Here is a 19,420-nt window from a genome sequence, read left to right as displayed (position 1 = left end):
AGGAAACAGGTTACTTACTAGCCTGCGCTGGTGGTGAAGTTGAATTCTCATCTTTCTCTGAACTCTTGAGCCGGATATGGTTGTTGTTGTTGTGTGTCGTCACCCTGCTTTCCCCGTCTGTACAGGTAGAGTTGGACTTTCTTTCATGGTTTCGATCCAGTTCTGGAGAGCTGAGCCAGCTGTCGGAGCTTGAACTTTGTCTATCTCTCTGGTTGGAAAGGTTAAAATGTTTCTCTGTGGATTCTTTGAGGTCTGGTAGTTGGTCCCTCTGCTGTCTGATTATACCTGCAGCTTCAGGAGGGCTGGGACACAGCTGGTTCCCTTGGGCTTCTGCTGGGCTTTGATGTGGACACCCAAGAACTGTATCTCTCCTGGGTTTGCTGTGATCTTGAGGTTGGTTTGTAGATTCTAGTGACTCTTTGAGGCTGATCTGTAAGGTCTGGATTTGCTCACTGGACTCTTGTTGGTTAAGCTCTGTACTCTGGATGGGTTTCAGAGGACTGAAGTCTGGTTCTCTTGGCACCAAAGGCTTGTGGTCCTGTGGGTTATGTTCTGCGCTGTCATGATCTAACTCTTGAGGTTCAGAGTGGTTATGGTCAGATTCTATGTCATCATGATGTGGTTCTGTAGGATCTGTTGGGCTGGTGTTGGCACTAAACGGGTGTCGATGAATGGGTGAAGGGCTTGAATGTAAAGAGGACAGCTCCTCAGGATCCCAGTGCCCCAAGAAACAGGGTCCTCCGCCTGGCTGCTGGAGAAAGCCCACAAACATCACCCCTTGCTCTGCTACATCCTGGATCTATAGGGGTGACATGCACACACATTGTTAATATCCGTAAACACCTATATTATTAGAATCCATTTGAGTGACGCATAAATATAAAGGATGTCATTCACAGCGCCACAAATAAATTTGCAGTCTCTTCTTCTGTTCTCAGACAAACAAAGCCTCATTTACACACAAACAAAGGCTGACGTACGCAGAGCAGATTTTCTGCAAAATAACAACCTACCTAATCATCTGCAAAGATCAAATATTCAAATGACAAAAGGACCTCATTATCTCAATGCATCCGTGTGTGTACGTGTGTGCGTGTGTGTGTGTCGCCCTCTCTCCCACGGAGCTCTGGTGGTTAATTGTCAGTTGATATTTGGGCTGACAGTTTTAGACAGACTCAACGGGAGAGAAATCAGATTGCAAACTACCACCAAACAATAATGAGACACATCTTCCCCTATTACCCACTACTTTTGACACTTCACTCATTCATACACACTCATCATATATATATAAAGAGTCTCTCTATTACCATCCAACACACTAGCAATTACACACATACTCACACTGTTTTATCTGATGAGTATGTCCGAGGACAGATTGAGAGTGGGTGGGATAGTGAGTGGTAGGGAAATTAGAAGTACAGGATTTCAGAACTGAACGCACGCACGCACGCACGCACGCACGCACGCACGCACGCACGCACGCACGCACGCACGCACGCACGCACCAGCCTGTCACTGTCTGCCCGGTGCTGCTCCTGGGTTCTTATCTCTAACTCTCTCTGGCAGTTTGTGATCTGATTGGTTATTCATATCACGCTGCTGAAGCCTATCACATTATACTCAGTGATGTGCATTTCCATCCAATCAGGTTTCCCTTTGTGCTCTATGGGTGTTCAGATGCAAATCTATTCAATAGAGCACATTTTCATTTCCCATTGTGGGACTGCTGGCAAATTCATGAGCAGGGAGACTAAAAGTGAGTTTCACAGCTGATAAATGCCAGTGATGACGCTGTGGTTGGCAGGGTATCACAGGGTTAAGGTCTCACTATAGTTCATCATAACTTCTGTAACCTTCCATTTATTATATACTGTAGCTCCTCCTTCTGTTTCCTAGTTACACTAAGAAGTCTTACACTCTGAGCAGTGTCACAGGAGATGCAACTAGTGGGAATCCAGTGATGTTAAAAAAATCCTTCGAATCAGGTAAATTTGCAATATTTGAAATGGAAAACCTCTAATCAGATTTGCTCCATTTGAATTGGACAAGCGCTGCATGTCAGGACCAGAGGCAGGGTTACCATATGGCGCAGACAGCCAATTATAGGCAGTTGCCTGTAGCCTTTTGAGCCCCGTAATGTTTCTTTCACTGTCACAGTAGTGCTGCGCCAACATGAAAGGCACACACGAAAACAATGTAACAAGTAGGGAGACAGAGAAGGAGGGAGGGGTGGATTGTTAAAGAGTACTCCACCGATTTAGCATTGCACTCTTTTAACATTGTCAAAACCCTGTCACTCATGACATTAGAAAAAAAAAAATAAGTATCAAAATCAACACAGCCAAACTAGATACTGTTTTTATTCCACACATATCTTCCTTGTCAAAACCAGCCACCTATAATACCCATAATGCAACTTTACCACCGACAGTTCAGCAATCTAGCCTCATTCTGCGGGCCACAAAAGGGGTTTAAACTATTTTTTTTCACATTTGTAGTAGTACCCCCAAAGACCTGTAAACGGTGGTCTTTGCAGTAATTTTAATTAATTAATCAATTTTAGCATGTTCATGCCATTATCAATCATAGTATTAAATGGACTTAGTAGTATTAAGTTCCACCATGGTATGGTACATTGTAGTGTACACACATGACCAGCATTTTCCAACATGAGTTGGCACTGGCTCCTATAAATCTGGATTTTGATTTTAGAACTTCTACTATTCTGGTTAGCTGCCCTTTGCTATTTTATTTGAAAAATATCGCACAGTTAAATTTTCTTATGCCATTTTGAAAAACCTGGGCATGCCTGTGCAAAACTAATAAAAATGGTTTAAAGAACAACTGGCAGCCAACTCAGTTTTTAATGCCACCCTGACATCATGTTACCTTATAAAACTGATTCCAATTGCAGTGAAGTATACACATTTTAAATTTGGAAAAAAAGAGAGCACTGGTATCAGATCTGCACCTGCAGATACCCAGAGCTGAGTTATCTGATCTGTGCATACCTAACACTCCCACCGGATTAAACAAATAACAAGAATAAATTTAAAATATTTTTCTCATTCTGCTTTCCTATAAAGCATTCAATTCCCTTCAGTTAGATTTGTTGTTGCATGTTTTCACTAGAAGGCATTCTAAAAATGTTTAGCCCTCGACCTTGCGTAGGTGCCTTAAAGCCATATAGTGCACAAAGAGCCTATTTGACCTACCCTGGAAAAAAATAGAAGACATAACTTGTAGAACATTGATTGAGAAATACAAGAGCAAACATTGTTCTTATCGCAAGCTTCAGGCATTTCTATTTGAAGACAACGAGTGAATCAACAAGCTTTGTTGGCATGATTGCACTCCCCCTTGAACTCACCCTCTTGACATAGCTCTGGATCACTTCTGGGTCAGCCACCTGGTGACCTGCCACACACACATCTGTCTCTAGACGATGTCTTCCCCACCTCAGTTGGCTCTTCTCTGAACTACAGTGTGAGAAATGAAATGAAAAGAATTTAAACAAATATGCCGCCATAAAGCATCACTCATGTCATTTAGCTCAGTTCAATTCTGCTTTTATGAACCAGAAAATGGAAAATGTTCTCGTACTGTTATAATATTACCCTGGACTGTTTCCTTTAGGTTCGTTTCCTGTCCATTATCACCAGAGCAGTTCCATCACCCAGTAACATTACAGTCTAAACGACTCTATAGATTCTGGCAGACATGCACACAGCAGAAAAATAATGTCAATTCTGGTACAGGGTGAATTTTCCATTTAAGGAGCCCACCTTCACTGAAATCACAATACACTTATTAGACAGAGAAAGAAACTGAATTTCCTCCCGCTCCCACTGCAAGAAGCCATCATAAAAGGAGTATTCAGATACGCCTCTTCAGATTTGGATTGAGGTCAGTGGGAAGGCCGTGGTTATATCTTGTGCTCTGAGGCGTGAGTGACATTCTCAGCTAGATTTGAAACAGTAGTTCTATCAGATTATTTTTTCTTTCATTTTTAGGGGTTTTTGATGAAAAGGGGATGGCTGTGATGGGGACATAAAAGGCGGAGTAAAGGGGACGAAGGGGGGTGTGGAGGACAAAAGAAAGAGGGGGGGGCGGTCATCACTGAAGTAAGCAGATGAAAGGATGGAGAGATGCTTTCTCTCTTTCAGCGTGCCGTTCCCCTCTGGCGAGAGCTGGTGATGCAATCAGCCGTCTCCACGGTGACAGGTGCCAGGAAGCAGCAGGACCACTTGGCAGGAGGGGCATCAAAGGAGCAGCCTGGCACCTGCCTGTGCACTAGAGTGTGCGTGTTTGTGTGTGAGTGAGTGAGTGAGTGTGTATACAATACGCTATTCCTTGAATTCACATGAAAAACAGAGAGAACACAAGAGGATGCTCCAAACTGTAGGCTAAGCAACGTAATTCCTTTAATTATGAAGAGTACTGAACTACTAAACTAAATGGAAGGTTACATGCAAGTGTGGTTGTCTGAATGAGAAGACACAAACACTGATTCACAGGGATCCCCATCTCTATACAAGAGATACATTTCGTCATCCAAATTATCATTAAGTTCTTCTAAGATGAGTGTGGATCATTTCACGTTTTATAGATCACTCAGTGTTTTGGAAATGTCAGAAAATAAGTGTTTTAGGAATTGGTGTATAAAGTGCTAGAATAAATACTAGGATATAAGATCCCTAGGAGTTGTAGGGTACGTTATCCCTTTAATCTGAAAAATGAATGGTATAATGATTAGCATGTTAGTATGCTAACATTTGCTAATTAGCACTAAACACAAACTATAGCTGAGTCTGATGGGACTGAATGTCATTAATAAGAAGTATTTGGCCATAAACCAAATAATTGTATTTCATAATTGACATTTTGACCAGATGATGGCGCTACATAAAATGGGATCACAAAAGTTATTACAATTCATCCTGATAGGGAAACGAATGTCTATACCAAATTTTGTGCCATTTCAACTGGTAGATCTTCATCAAGCATAGTTATTAATCCAAGCAACTCTGTGTTACTGTGTTATCAGAACACAACTGAACGCAGAACTGCCATCTTATGATGATGTCTGTGCGTGATTGCATGGCAGGTCAGGGGCAGGTCAATTTGGCTTTGAGCCAAAAAAACTAAACGAAGAATGGAGAACAAAGGAGATAGGCATTCTTTCGATAGCTGGAACATAGCCTATTGTGTACTGTATAGCTTCATCTGGTTTGAGAGGCTGCATTGTTTTCAATTACTTTTAATAACCAGTAATAAGTAAAGTAATATTAATTCTTCAAAAAGTAATAGTAAGTAAAAAGTAATGCATTATAATTCCTGAATAACTTGCCTTACCCTTGATAGTTTATAGCATAAATATATCTATATGATTTATAGTGTCATCAAAGAATAACTGGGTTACACAGTATAGTATTATCATGTATAGTCAAAAGTGAAAGAATTGGGACAGAGAAGCTAAAGTTAGACAATTTTTGTGGCTGACTCATCTGCAATTAATTTTACATCAAGAGAAGGAGGTGAGGTGCAGAATTTTGCTTGTGATAATGGGTCTCAATTGGCTTGAATGTCAAGACAATGAAGTCGCAAAAAAGCTGCTACTTTCTAACTGCTGTCTATTTCTGGCTGCAATCATCTCATTAATCTTACTAAATCTGCTACATAAATCATTACAGTCAAAACTGTTTTATTCTATAAAGGTGCGGCTAATGTTGAAGACAAGGGTGTGTTTAGTTTGTGTACCTGGGCGTCTCTCGGACCAGCACAGCCCTGTGGAGCTGGCGTTGGATGTGCGCGTGACGAGGGCCGCAGGGATGGACAAATGGGTGGACGGCGACCAGGACAAAGCCCTGAGCGTAGAGTTCCCTGACCTGAACTGGTAGCTCTCTGACCGAGGAGAGACAAAGCACCGATGACACTGGCACCTCTGGAGGGAGGAGAACAGGTGAGAGGGGAGGGAGGAAAACAAGGTTAGACAAGAAGAGGTAATGGGGAAATGGTCAACACAGGTTGCAAATGAGGCAGGGAAAAGTAGTAGGTGGTTTTAAAGTGGATAACAGCTGGAATAAAGAGGAAGAGAGAAGAAAAAAAGAGGGGGAAAGAGAAAGGGGAAAGGATGTGAAGAAACAAAGACAGAGCATGTTTCATTACGATAATTCCCACTGAACGACACCACATGGCATCTTCATGCTAAATGTGAAACTAATTACACCAGAACTATTAGCCTCTGTTGTCCTCACTGTCACCAGGAGCCTGGCTTCTGGAAAACACACACATGCAGACAAACACAAGTGTATGCCCCAAAGTCTTTTGAACACACATTCATGCACATCACACACACACTTTAACAGTAGGATATAGTCAGAAATGCACACACATACATCAAAAGGTTGGAGAAACAATACTATCACATTGCCCGCTTGGGCGTAGCAGCTATCGCTAACACAAAGTTCCCTTATTACCAAATAGAATAGAAAGAAACCCCTTTACTTCAGTGTAAATGGTTAGTGGAGCTTATCGTATGGAAGCAAACTGTCATGGCAAATCCGCCAGGGAGAACGCAGTGTTTGCGAGGACCACCCTCTCGGGGTCGGTGCATTGTAGTAAAGCCCTCTCTCTGTTCACGGGCTTTTAAGGGAACATGTGCATGTACGGCTGTGTGTTTCTGTATCGCAGAGTGAAGCCAGGTGTATGAGAGAGAGGGGGGCATGGAAAAAGATGAGAGAAGAAAAGGGAGACAGAAAGAGATAGGCAGTTAGCACAGCAGTATTGAAAGAGGGACAGAGAGAGCAGAGAGAGGGAGAGATATGAGGCTGTCTGTTTGTGCCTGAATGCTTGTCATCCTTTCCCATTCAATCTCATTTGCATGGGTCTGGAGAAGAGAAAATAACCTGAATAAATTAACTAGACACACAAGCACACACAGGGAAAAAAAAAAGATGCGCAAGCCATCTCATTTTCAATTTGTTCTCCATCATCTGGCGTGTTCACACATACATACACACACACACACATATGAGAAGCTGGCCAGCATGCTAGGATACTAGCACATGAACACACATTTTCTCCCATCTCAGTCAAACAATGGGAGAAAAAAACCCTCAAGAAAATCCTACCATCACATCAGCTTGGCTTGGAACCACAAGAGCCTTTCATCAAGCAAACATTTAAACGGGTGTCTGTGGGGACTTATCAAAAGCAGTACAGTGATGATGATAATAATACCAGCTGGAGACAGGAGTGGGGTGAAGGGGGGATAACAACGATCCTGTCATCGTAAACAGTCATTAGCCGTCATTAGCTCTGCACGGCTGGCACTCACCCACCGACGAGACTCAGGCAAGGCATCGCAGCTAATTCAGGCAAGGCATACAGAAGTTATTAGGGTGTTATGCAGCGCTTTAGGCTGGGAAGCGACTTCATTTATACTGTCTGCCACTGTGGGATTTAAAGGGAGGCTGCAATTCCGCTCCAGAATGGGAACATGGGAACACGGCTCAGGGCAGAAAAGCCGGGTGGAGTTTTATAGTGCCAGCTAGTGAGGGCAGGGAAGTGTAATGTTAGCGAAAGAGTTTGTGTGTGCGCCCTTGTATGTTTAAGGGAGTTGGAGATGTGTGATGGAGTGATTGTTTCTGTGGGTCTGTGAGGAGAAGAATAAGAAGTGGAAGTGTACGTGAGCACACATGTGAGGAGATACAGTACATATGAAAGGGGGAGCATTTGCATCCACACATGCACGTACAAGTGTTTGAAAGCGAGATCCAAACGGTGCACTGTTTCGCACACGTAAGACGCGGCTGAGCCGCTGTACAGCTGTTGATCCCCGCTCTGCTATTTCCGTTTCGACCCCAAGCTTTGACCACACTGTGTGTCGTGAGCGACACCTCACTTTCTGACCCTGGATTTGACAAGCTGTATTCGTGTGAGTCACTCCCTTCCTGTAGCTGGTTGAAAGGGCTTATTAATTCCTAGTACAAATCCCTGAATTTCTGTTTGTGATTATAAAGCATATTTTGTGGTGCCACGTGTGCCAAAGTATCTCTGCAAGTGTGTATGGGCCATCTTTTTGGCGTGTGTGTGTGTGTGCGCACAAGAAAGGAAGAGTTTGCACTAAGCCTGCTAGGTGATGCATGGGGATTACTACTAACAGCCACCCTCAAGGCTTATCCCTCTGCTTGCTGGAGGTTCACGTTTATTTAAATAGCCTTCTAATGACTTTCAGAGGTTTTAGGCGAGGATATGTGCCAAAACAGTGACTATAAAATAATCAGCTTCCTGGAGCAAGGGGCTCCCCACTGTTTTGGGAATGCAGCCGCCGGCTCTGACAGTTGTTGGTCAGCATCTGAGCTTTGTCAAATGGGGCCTGATCTCCTCAGAATGCCCGCTTTACAGGAAATGTCTGAGAAAGAGTGTGCCGGGTTCACAGGAATGGTTGACAAGTAGAAGCAGGGGGGTTTGCTGTGGTGAGAACACAGTGTGGCACTTAAGGCGCATACAGTACCATGCACTTGTGATGCTGTGAATCTTTGCTAGTATTCTAGCGAGCCCTTTTGCCAATAACACTGAAACAGCATAAAGGAACTACCCCAAAAAATGGTTTAAGCTATGTTCAGATCCGATTTTTCAACAATTTTTCATTAAAAAAATGTTTATGCATTTACCTGGTCAGGCAGCAAAGATATTTCAAAGTGATGGATTTGTGCTTCGTCTGCAGTCTGAGCCAAATACATCACACACAGATTCTGATAGCAAAAATGTCGCACATAAGGCAGTGGGAATGTATATCACTCTTTGTCAACCGAGGGAATATCTATCATAACATTCAGGTGTAGATCATGTACACACAGAAATGTATATAAATACACACACACACACACACACACACACACACACACACACACACACCAAAATAAACTAACCCACAGGTATACAGTAGCACGGCAAAAAGCCACACTAACACACAAACACTGCTGCTGAGCATTAGATACATGTTGTAAGTTTTAATGAGCCGAGTGGGTCTCCGTCTCTGCAGGGCGACAGAAAGTCATCAGCTGAGTTCAGCTCCTCACTGTCTGCTCCAGAGACCAGCGTTAGTCACACAGCATCACACCTAACTTACTTCCTCACACATCCTCGGATCCCTGACTCCCGCTCGCTCATTCTCACACCTCTAACTCTCTTTTCTCTCAAGACTCCGCTTCCCTCCTCGCTCCAGACCTGACAAACGCTCTCTGTATCACTCGTTTCCTAATGTGCTGTTCATTCTCTCAACCTCTGTTCTGTTACACCTCCTTGACTTTATTCTGCCTCCCTTCTATTTTGCTTTTTCCTCTCCACTCTAGCTTGTGTTCATCTTCTCCCGCTTCTACTGCTCATTATCGGAGTACAGCTTCGGCACAAAAAGGATGCTGTGTTAAAATGTCACACCCGGCTGTTATATTTCATACTCTACATTCATGCTGGTGTGTCAAGGTAACGTAGATAATGAAGATCATAGCACTTTTTGTAAAGGTGGGTGATGTGTCAAGGTACAGCAGATTGCTGATAAGAGAGTAATAGTAATAAGACTTTAGTAGAGTAAGACATTGGTTTTAGGTCATATGATGAGATGGAGCTGAAAATCTAATAAATGGTCTGTGTGAAGCATAGGCCAAATGCCTGAAACATTGAACATAATCCTCCTCATCCTCCCTGGATTCACCACAGGGTTGCTATGACCCAGCATGAGCAAGTTGTTGCTTAGTCACATAGAAGTATTTTTCAGCCAAAGCACTGCTGCGGTTAGAGCAAGGCTCATAAACAAACACTATATTATCAGCCGCTTCTGGTGAGTTTCATCACTCAGTAGTCAAAGGTCAAGTTAGAAACCACACTGCACTCATCATTCTGAACATTAAGCTCCTCTTCCTGAGAACATCACTTAGTTTAATAAACAGCCTCTTAGTCTCACATATCTCAGAGGGGCACCAGCAAAGATATTTGTTTTTCATTACTGTGTAGGAGTCGTCAAGTCACGCTCAGGGAAATATTATTATTAATGGAGGCCAAATTAAATTACAGCATGGATTTGACCGTGGCTTTCCTCAATGTCATGGACTGACATACAGATTCCTCTATCTGCCTCCTACATAGACACACACACAGACAATTGCACAAATACAAATAAATCCTCTTTGCTGGGAATGAGGTCTCTCAATCTCCACAAACAATCAGATAATCCTTCAGGAATCCTTCACTTCTCTTGGTCTCTCGGTCACAAATGGAGAGCGAGAGAGAGAGATGGAGAGCGTCAGGCATACACCCACTCACAACCACGCACAATCAATTCAGAGTAGCTGCGTCTATCCTTAAATAGACTATACTCATCTTAAGCAGCTCAGGTGGCGTCACTGAATTTACCATATAAATGACCTGCCTGCCAGTTGAAAGATAACACTAACTCTGTTGACTAAGTCCTATAAAGTGTTTTGTGTGGGCTTGAATGAGCCGCCATTGCTGTTTGTATGAACTGTGTGTGTGTGGTCTTTCTGTATCTATCTGTGGTGCTGCTGCTGCTGCCCATGTGATTAGACAATTTATCTGCTACTGCCTTTAGCAATGAGAAAGACGAGCAATCCTCATGTCTATTGTCTGTTTTGGTCACCACCAGCATTTTGCGTTGCCAGATCTCTCTCAGCCAACACTACGGCCTCACTCATTTGCCAAACATAACAGGGCTGGCTGAAAATGAAGCCGACTGGCAACCAGACCACTGCCACTCAGCTGTGGCATTCTGCCTGCTGTCTGTTACAGTGTTGTATTGGAAACTCCTCGAAAAAAGAACTTCAGTAAACTACTTGCACCTGCTTCGGCTTGTTGGGGGATAGAGTGCACAGTGCAGGCTTGTAGAAACATTTAGCCATAAGGGAAAAAAGAGATGTTTTTTAAAATATCTGCTTTAACACTATCTGTGTCTCCTCCTCGCCTCCCTTTTCCCCCTCTCCGTCCCTTCCTTCTATCTCTTCACAGTCCACATCAACACAATGGCAGAATTAGTATTTTTAGAAACCAGACGCCTCTAGAGGATTCTCATCAAACATTCTCAAGACGCTGCAAGCATGCACACACACACACACACACACACATTATCAGACACACCATTTTTCATTTTCACAAACAGATACACACACACCCCCAAGACAGTGTGCAAACACACATCAGCTTTACTATATAGTCATTGTGCGAGGGAGAGGCAGGGGGAAGTTGGAGGGCATGGCTACAGCGTGCACAACATAGCTGAATCTGAGAATTAGAGAACTCTTTGAACTTCCTGCAACAGGAGCCGCACAAAGACACAACTTCAGCTCATAAGCCACTTTTCGCCCTCAAGATAGTTACAGTAAGAAAAGAAAAACACACAGTTCTGGCAGAGTTGCTGACCTAAACATTTCATTTAACTGGTTAAAAGTTGGAATAGCAACTGTGGCTATTTTATGAGTGGAACACACACAAACACTGTAGCCGGAGTTCAGGATGACAAAGCAGAGCCAGGTTTAACAGAAAACTTACGTAAACAATTATACTTTAAAAAGTACAGGTGCTCAGTAAAAAGAATTCCTTTGGATTACAACCAAATGTGAAAGACACATTCCTTGGAGCCTGTTCCCCCATCCAAAGTGAAACTGGGACAAATATGAATCAGATCTGAATGAAGACTGCCTGCTACATCTGATGGCCAAGATTTGTTTTCATAAGAGCTGCATCTGAAGTCACCTCCCCTTTCACTCATTTATTCACTGTTCCCTACAGTACACAGTGGGCACTCAGTAAGGTACTCTACTGTGAGTGATTTCAGACACTTATGAATCATAATGTTTTAGGAGTAAAAAAGAAGTACTGAATTGTGGGACTTTTTGGGATAAAGAGAATAGGATAATAGGATTGTAAAGGAACATTTGACCATATGCCCTAGTGTTTTTCAAGTTTCACAATAATAAAACATTTATCTGGCCCCTGTTGTAGCTAAAGAAGCTAGTTTAGAATAGCTAGGAATAAAGCTAACCTATGGGTAACTTTCTGAAAGTAAAAAGAAAACATAAACCTGTCTCTGCACAATATGTGAGTTGAGTCTAAATTGCTTTAAATGACACACAAAAGGAAAAAAAAGCATGTGATAGCACAGAAATGACTTAAGACATCACCGTGTTATTCATATGCCAGACCTGGCGGATATCTGCACTCTACAGAGTGCACTTTTCTAGTTGCTTATTGTTATTGATACAGAGCAACATAATCATTCATTTAAGGTTTTGTTTCTGGCCACCAGCAAATGTAAGCCTAATATTCATTTGCCTTTTAGCCCAACTATAAAGTTGACATTTTGGAGGTTGTCATTCTACATTAAGTTTAGGTTTAAACAAAATGCTTAAATTGCTATAGTGCCATCATTAATGTTTGTGTCCATAACTCAAGTAACACGTGAGTATTTCAAGTATGCAACTGTGGGAGAAGTCCAGTCAAGTCATATGAAGTACACGTCTCACTAGGTTTCACATGCCCAGCCCTAAAAAGGTCAAAGGAAATATGTTGCACATGGGGGTATGCTCACAGGAGAGCTGTTACACAGACATGATTATGTGGATCATTTTATCCATACCTTCTTTCCCCAACAGGAAATCCAGGAAGTGGTAGGTGTAAGCCACACCCACTTTAGTCTCCACCTGAGGCCTTCGAAGGGTAGAGTAGATATTGCCCGGGCTTCGCCTCTCTTCTGCCTTCCGCAACTTAGGAAGCCTACACCCCATGTCTCTGTGATAGAGAAGAGAAGAGCATAAAAAAAACCTTTAAAAAGATGGGAGATGAAAAGAGAAAAAAAAGAGGAGGGTGCTATCAAAGACTCAAGTGAGAGACATGGGATTGAAAGAGTTTCTAAATATACAGAACACATTAGCACTTCCAATAGTTTGTGTGATAGTCACACTCAAGTCTACATGCTCGCTCGGCTGCGGGAAATAATGTATCTAACTCTCTTTAACACACACACACACACACACACACACACACACACACACACTCCTGGCAATAATACTGAAATATGAAAGTGTCAGCCATTACTTGCTTGGTGGGCATCTCCTAATCAAATAGGGCTGATTGGGAGCGACATGTTTGATAAGAATGAATTAAAGCAGAAATGAGACTGATTTCCTGCCCTGTCAAGCAAAGCGACATGAGACTAGATAGACGGCGAGAGGAGAGGAAAGGAGAGGTGTTAAGCATGTTGTACTGCTAACCAATTTATATGTTGATCCAAGGGTAGCCTTGAAGCACAAAGAAATCTGTCTTATTTTAATACTTTTGCAGATTGTGTAAGGACTAGTAGATAGGACCAGTAGATAGCTGGCAATTATCTACCCTCAAGGGTAGATATTTGCATGCACAATTTGGAGAAAGCCTGAAATATTTTTACATTCGTCCTCTCCTTAATTTCAACAGGCATTTCAGACCCCGAGTTGCATAAAAAGAAAAACAAGTGTGACAAACAACAAGTGAGGTGGCTTTTAAGCCAAATGATTGGGAATTGGAAGTAGAGAAACGGGTGGAGGGAGTGAAAAGAGAGGGGTAAAAGGACAAGAGAAAGAGGGTGTGGTCAAATGTTGTCAAGCTAATCTGATGTGACAGTGTCGGTACCCTCCGACCATTACCACAGTTACGCTTAATAGCCCTGTCTGCCATGGCTTGTAAGAGCCACACATGCATCTGCATGTCTTTGTGTGTGAGTGTTAATGCATGTGTGCATACGTCTTCCCCAAAGGCAGGTCTATATCTATATCTCTGTATCTGTTTACGGAGTGTGGAGAATGACACAGTAACTCCCATTGGGCCGAGTGCACAGGCATTAACTCGGCTAATGATCCTAACAGACTACATTAAGCTTGTGTGTGCGTGTTTGGTGACTTACAGCTTTGACTGCATGGTGCATGCATTTCAAAAGGTTACAAAAGGCAGCATCTTTCGATATATTTTCATACCTCATCTGTCTTGAGACAGTTCACTCTGTCATTTTAAATTTTGCAAGGAGCAAGCAATTAAGAGTCATTATTCTTTCAATAAAACATGCTCTTTCATAACGAGGACAAACGAGGAGAGACAGAGGGGTGTCGCTTTGGGAGAAGGAGAGAGAGAGAAACAGTTTATCTTATTTCCCCTCTCTTCTTCCTTCTTCTATCTTTCCCTCTCCTCCTGACATGTCTGTTCTCCTCTTAAACTCTCACACCATTAGCACTTCTTAATGTGTCTCGCTTCTGATTTCTACAAAACTGTCTCTCCCCTCATCTGACCCATGCCTTAATCACCTCTTTCTCTCTGGCCTCTTCTCTGCTTCTGTCCGCCATCCTTGATTAGGACAACTCCCTTCTTTCTATTGGTACAATGGTCTTGATTAGTCTGACAATGAAAAATTCATTTTTGTCATTCTCTCTTTTTGTGCCCATCTGATTACAAGATCTCCCAACCTACCCCGTTTCATTATCAGTCATTCTTGACTTTCACTACATCCGTCCACTTTTGTTTTCTCAACTTCCCTCCAGTCTTGCTGCTTGAATCCATTCCACCAAACTCTACTCTCCATCTCCATCTTTATCGTTCCTGTCATTACATTATAATGTTACATTACGCCCTTCCGCACTCCTTACCTACAGTCCCTCAAACCCTCTCCGTCCATCCAGTTCTTCTGTCTAATGGCTCAATGAGTTTTCAGAGCTGAAGTGCTCCCCCGCTGAGCCTCTTACAGTAAGTCCTGTTAAACTATTACAATGTCTCCAGACAGACAGACAGCCAAGTCGGCCCTGGGTTATGACTAAGTTAGACCATGCAGATCCACTCCCACATATCTTCCCTCCAGGGCTGTGCTTTAATAAACTCTGTCTGCAACAGGGACAAAGGGCAGGTTAATGTTGGAAGGATGTTTAGCAGGCTTCATCTATGGCTAGTTAGTGGAAAAGGGGTCAATGGTGAAGCATAGGACAGAAGAGAAATGTGTGGTCAAAATACAATAATGATGAGAAGCATATAGGGAAAGGCAGAAATGTTTGTGGAGAGACAATTGCATCCTTCAAGCAGTGAGTCTTTCCTTAGATCCACTTGTCAACTTCCTCACACGTTTTGTTATGCTGTAGTATTTTAATACAATATTTACCCTATGGCAATGCAAATTCTCTTAATTAAAAAACAATTAATTCATTGTCCTTATTTGCCTTTACGCATAATGCACTATGCGGTGCTAAAGAAAGCATAACAATTTGGAACAATTTGCTTACTATTTTGTCTTTGTCTGTTTATCTTGGTCTTGACTGGCCTACAGCCCTACAATCTGATCCAACATCTCATCATCCTTTTCATTGCACACTGATGGTTCCATTTGAAAACAAAGGCCTCCTGCTTTAACAGATGAACTCCATCTGTGAGGTTTAGATACAGATTTCTGTAATTGGACGCAACGTCGAATGAAAAAACAAGGTGGTTGTAGTACCAGAGAAACTCCAGCGCCTTCAAGACTTGAGGCCTTTTTCCAACATATGAGGCCTTTTCTCTACATGTTGACTTCAAACAGAATCTCTCAGTTGCTCTCACACAAACAAACAGGCAGATAAAGGCCTTGACAGCAAAGAACATCCATTAAACAGAGAGAGACGGGGGGAGAGAGACAGATAAAAGAAGTGAAAAACGAGAGAATGGAGTGAAGAGGAAGACAGTCAGGGAGTAGCAGAGGGCTTCTCATTAGACAATCTCTTGTAACGGAGGGTTTTGAAATGACAGCGGATTTATGTGAGAGCATAATCCATCTGCGCTATGCCACTGCTCTGCAACCTCCCCGTGCCACTCAGGGGGGGATATCTGCTTTCCAAGAAGCAGAATTCATCCGTTGCAGAGGGAGAGCTACAGGCGGGCACAGGCTTGGGAAAATAATAATAAATATAGACAGAACTAAATAGTGCCAAAATTAAAATTCCCACTGAGCACTTTATATTGTCCCAGGCATTGTTTTTAAAACAACAACAACAGTGCATATGATAAATATATATTTAAACTCACTACTGTGCTGACAAGCTACAAGTAGCAACAGCTGTTATGGTGACAAATAAGTAAGCAATAATGCACGATGAGGTCTGAATACAAGGAAATAACGTATAGGGTGAAATCCATTACGTTCTATGTCAGGACACTTCAGATTTCATTATCCCAATTGTACAAATTTGCCAAAAGAAAGAAAATTAAGCTTCATTAAGTCATCTAATGTTTAAACATTGTTTGAAGTTAGTGTAAGTAATGTCACTTTCACCTGTGATTTAACTGGTCACTCAGCCTAGTGCAACTACTGATGCCAAGGTTACATTCCGCTGACTATACCATGAGCACTGAATAAGAAGGATGACTAAACTGTAAATTTGAGGTGTCCTGAATATGGCCAAATGCTGAAATTTTACAACAATTCAAACAATAGAACAGGTAACAGTAAAAAAAAAAAAATTGACAAGAACCCTTAAATCTGTTTTTTGCGAGTGAGATTCTGTAAGCAACATTTTACGATTGAAAAATAAATTCATCAGTTCTTTCTGGTGGACATACTTGAATGAAGACAGGGTTTCTAAATCTCTAACATACAGTATCTATAATGTTTCTGTACAGTTTCTTTTTGTTTATCAGCTGCTATACACCAATACTGGCGTATCTGCAATAATCCAATCATGGCCAATATACTGAACGATTTAAGGGTCTAGCTCTTGTCCCAATATAACATTTTAACTGCTAGCCAATCAGTTACGTTATAAGTGCGATAATGCACTTTGAAGCATCCTACGATAATGGGCTCTGCAGAGAAAATGCTTGTAGTGCATTGCCGCTTACATGTGTGTCTCCACAACACTGTCTTCTATGAATTATGTTCATAGCACATCTGCATTAGCATTTAAAGTATAGGTAAATATTGGTATAGGTACCAATGCAAGGTCAGATCAGAGTGAATAGGTGTATAAGCACGGAAATTCTCAAATTTATAGCACTGGCGTGTTAATTATTTAACCATTTCCCTAATGATTCTCTAACCAAAACCAAGTGGTCGTAGTAGCCTACTCTTAAGACCTTAACCAGTTTAGTTGCCACACACAGGTGGCAATTTATTTCAATACGAACATTTTGTCTTAACGTTGAAGAGGCCAGGGGTTATAGATATTTTACTATTTCAGGGTCTCGAGGCCCAGAATTTCTAGCCTCATTGATGACTACATCTGTGTGTATGCCAACTGAGGAAGAGTGTTTCTTTTTGCTGCATGTAATATAAAGCAGTTGTTGGTTGTGTTCATTTTTGCACCTGATCCACTAAACTGATTTATTGCAAGTATCAGCAAACAAATCTGTCACTGCTGGCTTCCAGTCTCCTTTATTACTTTACGGCCTGCTTGTAAGCCATAATTCCTACTGCTTGTGAGTGTGATGTCTATGCAAGGAATTTCTGGCCTATTAACAATGTTTGACTCTGAATTAACTCACTTTTTATAGAAGCATGGTTGTTTGACAACAAAAACAAAGAGGTATGGCAATGAAAACTGTTATTAGTAAGATCTTGTCTCATATTGTGTGCGTTCCACTGAATTTCAAAATTAGAGGTGACAGACTGAATCCTGGGGAGTGGGCTTCACTCCCGCAGGGTTGGAGGGCCACTCAGTTTCTATCCAAGGATGGGGTGTGCTGATGATGGGGAAAGCAAAGAGAAAGCAAGAACAGACTGTGTAGAAAGAGAGGAGGAGGGGGCAATAGAGACAGACAGAGAAAGCAAGGAGGATGGACAGAGAGCAGACTGGGAGCATGTCAAGTTGCCTGGAGGGAGGTGTGATTCCCCAAAGCAACAAAGTAATCACCTCAAACAGTGTTTTAATGAGGCTGCATGGGGAGGATAAAAACAAATTATGACATTGATGTATGGTCTGTCGGGCAAATCCTTGCACAGCCTATTTTGCTCTATAAAAAACAATTTATTAACAAAAGAAGACTGTTGACTGTTTGGACTGGGGGCATCCATTCACTAAACCCCAAGGCAGGCTCTTAAGGTACTTGAATCCATCATTTAACATTTTGGACTCAATTTCTGAGGAGTAAGAATAACTGATGAATTGTAAAATTGCAGCCTACTGTTTGCATTACCAGTGTGATAAACTGGATGTCACTCACTAATGAGTGCTTTTTCAAATAAATTTTCAAGCTATATGGTGAGCACATGTGACTAATTGATGCCCCCTGCTTTTTGTGGGTGCACCCTGGCTTGAAATTACATGTTTATGGTTTCCCCCCGCCCTCCCCCCGATTCTTTGGTGCGTTCAAACTCAACGCCACACACAAACACACACACGCACCCAACACGTGGCTAGGTGATGCTGCCCGTTAACGCCGGTAGTTTAGTCAACGGGAAATGATACATGACAGCTCGTTTATGCACCAAATCTTTATCCTACACACGCACGCGCACACCGACCCCCTCTTCCATCTGCGCTCGACACATTTACTCCGTCACGCATATCTTTAGTTCACTTCAACCTGTGACAGTGAGCAGGGCGTGGGATTATTCATTTCGTTCCGCCACGAAAACAAATGGCACACAACGTCACACAAATCAAATGACTGGCAGAATGTCCTCCAAGAGGATTTGGCTCTGTCATACAAGTGTTTTATTGTGAAAGGTCCACGAACTTAATTTTAGAAGGGCCTCTACAAGTCGTAAACTCTCCTTAAAGTTTTTTTTTTCCAAAGCTGCAAAACCTTATATTCCAGAGAGAAAACTCACATGCCGCAATAAGGAGGACAAATAATGTTATGTGGTTTAGTTTTAGTCACTCATATATAGCCAATAATCATTCAAATGTCAACAAAATATTTATAATAATGTTCTATTTTGTTATAGAAATAAATAAAACAGCCAAGAGTTATACTCACCAATGAAGTGGTGCTCAGGCTGGCCAAAGTGTGAGCCGGAGTAAAAAGCTTCCTCGCACTCGAGGCTGTCGATGTGCGTCCCTCCTCTCTGTAACGTCTTTTTACAGTCTCTCTCTGTCACGGCTCAGATTAACTGCGATCCAATGGGACGAAAACATGGATCTTCCATTTAGAAACTACAACCGACCGTTGCTGAATCTCACGGGCTGCTTATGATAAACACTCCGTCTACCTCTCCCGTCACCAGCGCGTGTGAAGAGGAGGGAAAGAGAGGGCGCGTTACACACATCCCCCTCTCCTCCCCGTTGTCTCTCACACGCTGCTCTCCAGGTTGGATCCTCTGAAAACACTATGGGAAACAATATAAATCCTAGTGTAGACTTAAATTAAAAATTACCCCAGTGACCGTTAACTTCCTAGGAACATGACAGCAGACACA

The 19,420-nt window shown here is 42.3% G+C and overlaps 1 protein-coding gene across 1 annotated transcript in view; it reads right to left on the bottom strand.

The window, feature by feature from the left end:
* The window catches only part of rftn1a (raftlin, lipid raft linker 1a), a 24,424-nt gene extending 5,004 nt beyond the window's left edge, over positions 1 to 19,420 (bottom strand). The window contains exons 1-5 of the mRNA XM_046057732.1: positions 18,982 to 19,420; positions 12,656 to 12,807; positions 5,764 to 5,947; positions 3,374 to 3,482; positions 19 to 799 (exon numbers count right to left, since the gene is read on the bottom strand). Coding sequence (XP_045913688.1) covers positions 19 to 799; positions 3,374 to 3,482; positions 5,764 to 5,947; positions 12,656 to 12,803 — 1,222 coding nt within the window. The 5' untranslated portion in view covers positions 12,804 to 12,807; positions 18,982 to 19,420. The remainder of the gene's footprint in view (positions 1 to 18; positions 800 to 3,373; positions 3,483 to 5,763; positions 5,948 to 12,655; positions 12,808 to 18,981) is intronic.

This window comes from Micropterus dolomieu, linkage group LG09, assembly GCF_021292245.1.
Source record: "Micropterus dolomieu isolate WLL.071019.BEF.003 ecotype Adirondacks linkage group LG09, ASM2129224v1, whole genome shotgun sequence".
Classification (NCBI taxonomy): domain Eukaryota; kingdom Metazoa; phylum Chordata; class Actinopteri; order Centrarchiformes; family Centrarchidae; genus Micropterus; species Micropterus dolomieu.
Note: the sequence above shows the minus strand (reverse complement) of the source record. Positions and strands in the feature narration are given on the sequence as shown.